Source organism: Austrofundulus limnaeus, unplaced genomic scaffold (assembly GCF_001266775.1).
Source record: "Austrofundulus limnaeus strain Quisiro unplaced genomic scaffold, Austrofundulus_limnaeus-1.0 Scaffold10, whole genome shotgun sequence".
NCBI lineage: Eukaryota > Metazoa > Chordata > Actinopteri > Cyprinodontiformes > Rivulidae > Austrofundulus > Austrofundulus limnaeus.
Genome location: NW_013952412.1, coordinates 2,778,630 through 2,782,717, shown reverse-complemented (window position 1 = coordinate 2,782,717; position 4,088 = coordinate 2,778,630). Strand labels below are relative to the sequence as shown.

The following is a 4,088-nucleotide window of genomic DNA, read 5'->3' as shown; positions in this document are numbered from 1 at the left end:
ATTTTAACCACTGTACTCAGAATTGTAAATGTATCTTTTTAACTAATAGACATCGAATTTTGATTAATCTACAATTTGTGCTCTTTTTTTAAAAGTGCAAATTTAAACAGCTTTTTTATTTACAAGTTTCCCACAAATTTGAGGATGTGGTTCCAYAATCATTACACTTAGTCTGCTACAAATTCATTCAAACTGAGACACAGTAAAATACAATATTCCTTCTGCCCTCTACAGGCARCAAAACATGAACATCCAATAAAAAGGACAAACCATAAAAACACTAATATATTAGTTATACAAGAAATTTCAAACTAAAAAAAGCTTTTACTTTCCTAATTTGTCAAAATTAAAAATAAACAAAACGTTTTTAATTCAGAGTWAAAGATTTTATTGTTAAAAATAGAAAACATTTATGGGATACAACAGCTGTTCGTTATAACAAACTCAGTAATCAAATATTATGTACAATTTAATGTAATTAAATCTGACAGAAAATGTGTTCAAAAGTTCAGAGTTGGAGAAACACAAACCAGCTTTTGGTAAATGTTTATTTTTTTATTTTATTTACAGGTTTATGAGTTAAAGTGACAGTAATTGATTTAATCACAGATAAACATGTTTTATGTTTTGAAAGTCAAAAATAAGTAAGTGTCCTGTTTTAACCCTGAACCACATTCAAGTCTGAAAACAAAAGCTGGAAAATATAATTAGTGACTTTTGATGTATTTTTCTCCAACCCTGCACTGCTCAGTGGAGTCACAACAAGCAGACAGCGCCCTCTGGTGGAGACCTCTGAAACTGAACGGGTTTCAGTAATAGAAAAGTAAACTCAGCGACTGAGCTCACAGTAATACATAAATCTGTTTAATTACGTGAACCCCACACAGTTCAGCCGAGTGGTTTGCTGCAGACCAGAACCTCCCTGACAGCCTCCTGCAGTTTCTTCACAGACTTCATCACCAACTGGAAACTTTCCTGAAAGTTGCCGTTGCCCTCCTTCACCCAGGCTGCCTGGAGGTCCGCGACCCACGTCAGGATCTCGTCCAGCTGCTTCTGCACCTCCTTCTGCTCCTCCAGCTCAGCCAGCAGAGCCTGTCTGGCACAAACCTCGGCCTCGTAGGCTTTGAGGAGGTCCGCTTTGGACGACTCAAGCTTCAGCACTTTCTGGTAGAACAGGACCAAAAGACAGAGGTTTTATGAYGGCGGTGCTCAGTTCTGATCCTCGAGGGCCACCTTCCTGCATGTGTTAGCTCCTTCTCTGCTTCAACAAGTTTAACAGAAGCCTGTCAATCACTCATTCATTTATTTCAGTCAGGTGTGTTGAAGCAAGTAAACATCTAAACCAGTGGTTCCCAAACCTTTTATATTCTGACCCACAAAATATYCAKGGCAAAAACTTGTGACCCCAAATATTACTGGTCTGAGTACACGAACTTTGTTAATAACCCTAAAAACACAGGCTTTTTGACAATCTAAACAGCTTGTACACAAATATAAATACTTATTCATACTTATTTTGTGTTTTTGTAATAATTATAGGGAAAATATTACATCAGCAATTATTTTATTACCCTTTAAATTGATTTCTGGAGATTATCCAAGGTGCTTCATGACCCATAATTGGGTCCGAAGCCCAACTTTGGGAACCAAAGTGCAGTGGTTCCCAAACTTTTCAGCTTTTGACCCACAAAATAACAGTGACAGCGACCTGTGCCCCCAATTATTTTTGGATGGTAAACATTTGTATCAGGTCAACTAAACATGGGCATAGTAACAATATTTTTATACTACATTTATCCATTTTAAATATACTAACCTCACTCCTTTGTAACAACTAAGCCAAAAATATAATTAATTCAGAAAATCTTTTCAGGACCCCACCTTGATGTTTCAGGACCCCACTTTGGGTCCTGACCCCAACTTTGGGAAACACTGAGAACAGGGCTGAAGATCACTTGATGTTTCTCTGTTTTAACACACCTGATTTGACTGAATGAATGATTAACAGATTATTGCAGAACTTGAAGACCTACTGAGGAGCAGGGGGAAAAAAAACTAAAACTAAAGTTAAAGTCTTTAGCATCAGTCCAAACATTTATTACTGAAAGTCTTGAGTCACTATTATTTCTATGTTTCTGATCATCTTTTCAGATGAGCCGAGGTTTGTACAAAGACGTAGTGGTGACAAATGAAGGGTCATTGGCTTCTTAAAGGGATCTCTTGTTCATAGGGGAGTATTTTAGTTTTTAACCCTTGTGATTTTGAATTTGGGGTCATTGGATAGGGGCAGGGGTGTAAATCAGCAGTTTTATGATAATACAACATTATAGATTTGTTTGGATCAAAATACGATGTTTGTTGATGTAACAGTCAGTCATCATGATGCAGTTTCAATTCACAAGTCTGCAATCGATATGTGATATAAATGCCCATCATCTAACATGATTGTGATAGACGGTCATCTGATATGGATCCACATGGTGCATATGATGACAATAAGGATTGATTTTTTTATTCATTTTGCCTTGATGTAAATCATTTGATTGATGTAGGTTGATGCATTGTTATGCACCCCTAGTAGCACTGAGAAAAAGGATTCAGCTTTAGTGTCTGTGTGTGTTTTGGTCTTCATKGTTCCCAAACTTTTCAGCAAAATTTAGCAGAGACCTGTGGTCCCAGTTATGTTGGGTTGACAGACATTGAAATCAGGTCAAATAAAAAAGGGCATAATAATAATAATATGACTTTCATCCATTTCTAAGTCATTAAGCAAATTTGTTAACTGAGGCAAACACAAAATTGCCATTTTTAAATGTAATCAATTCTGAATTATTTTTGAAGAACCCACCTTGATGACCCACCTCAAACAACTGCTTTGTCACTTTAGKCTTTTGTTAATATATTTTTTACCATGCATGTTGGGTGAAAAGTACAAGAACTATACAGATTAGATAGAGACATGTATTTGTGAACATTTCTAAAATGAAATTCACAAACATGTGATAATAATTTTTTGACTCACCTCTATGTCCTGGGGGTATTTCTTGTGTGRCAGGTCGTCGGGCAGCAGGACATTTGGTGGCACGGTGAAGCACCGGTTCATCAGCAGCTCCTCCATCCACTCCGACAGCCGCTTGAAGCGCTCCTCCATGAACTGCTGCAGCCTCCGGCTACAGTCTCTGGCCCGGGACTGGAGCTGCTCCTCGGTCATGTCCGACTGGCCCTTACTCAACTGCCGCACACACACCTTCTCCACCACGGGTAGAATGTCGCACAGGCTGTCCTTGAAGGCGCCTCGGATTCGTAACATGCAGGTCTGCGGGGTGAAGCCGAAAAACTGCGTTTCGTACAGTTTTAAAGACGACGGAAAGGAASAATCCGTCTCGTCCTGCGCTGCTTCGCCGACTTCCATCATTGTATCTGCTTGAGTTTCCCGCGCCACGATTTATCTACCGCTTCCGCTTTTTCTTCTTCTTCTACGGATTTAAACTGAGCAGAAAACGAAGACGTGCTGCCCCCAAATGATAGGATATGAAGTTGCAGCTGGAAAATGCAATGTCAATGTTTTAATTGGACCACTTAATTACATATCAGAAGTGTTTTGAAGATGTTTTACTGAGAAAGAAAATACAACATTGTGACTAAGTAACGCCAAAAGCAAAGTCATTATTGTGATGAGGAAAAAGACTGAAGGGTTTTGTTTTTGTCACTTCTTTGTAGGTTTTGCTTGTTGCTAATTTTAAGATTAAATTCGTTTTTGGTTTTTTTGTTTTTTGTTTGTTTGTTTTTTAAAATGTGTCGATGTGGTCCCCATTGGTCAAAATACTACAGCTTCAGAGTTTCTCAATTATACTAAAAATGGATTTAGTACTCAACTTGTCAATATAGTAATAATATTTATAGGTATGATCAAACAAATACTGTATATGTACAATTTGAAACACAAAAACACTTTGTATTTTAAACATGACAAAAATGTACGTTTTTGATTGTGTTTACAAGTGTTTAATAAATGTATTTTTGGGAAATATCACACTCRTCTCCCTGAAATCAGAAACAGAATTTATTTGCCTTAATACTAAAATTTA

The 4,088-nt window shown here is 37.4% G+C and overlaps 1 protein-coding gene across 1 annotated transcript; it reads right to left on the bottom strand.

The window, feature by feature from the left end:
• Positions 1 to 364: 364 nt before the first annotated feature.
• On the bottom strand, positions 365 to 3,760 carry mis12 (MIS12 kinetochore complex component). The gene is made up of 2 exons (XM_014001835.1): positions 3,023 to 3,760; positions 365 to 1,164 (listed from the first exon to the last, which is right to left on the bottom strand). Exons 1-2 carry the CDS (start codon positions 3,413 to 3,415, stop codon positions 889 to 891), a joined length of 669 nt encoding a protein of 222 aa, XP_013857289.1. The 5' UTR covers positions 3,416 to 3,760; the 3' UTR covers positions 365 to 888.
• Between the last annotated feature and the right edge of the window lie 328 nt (positions 3,761 to 4,088).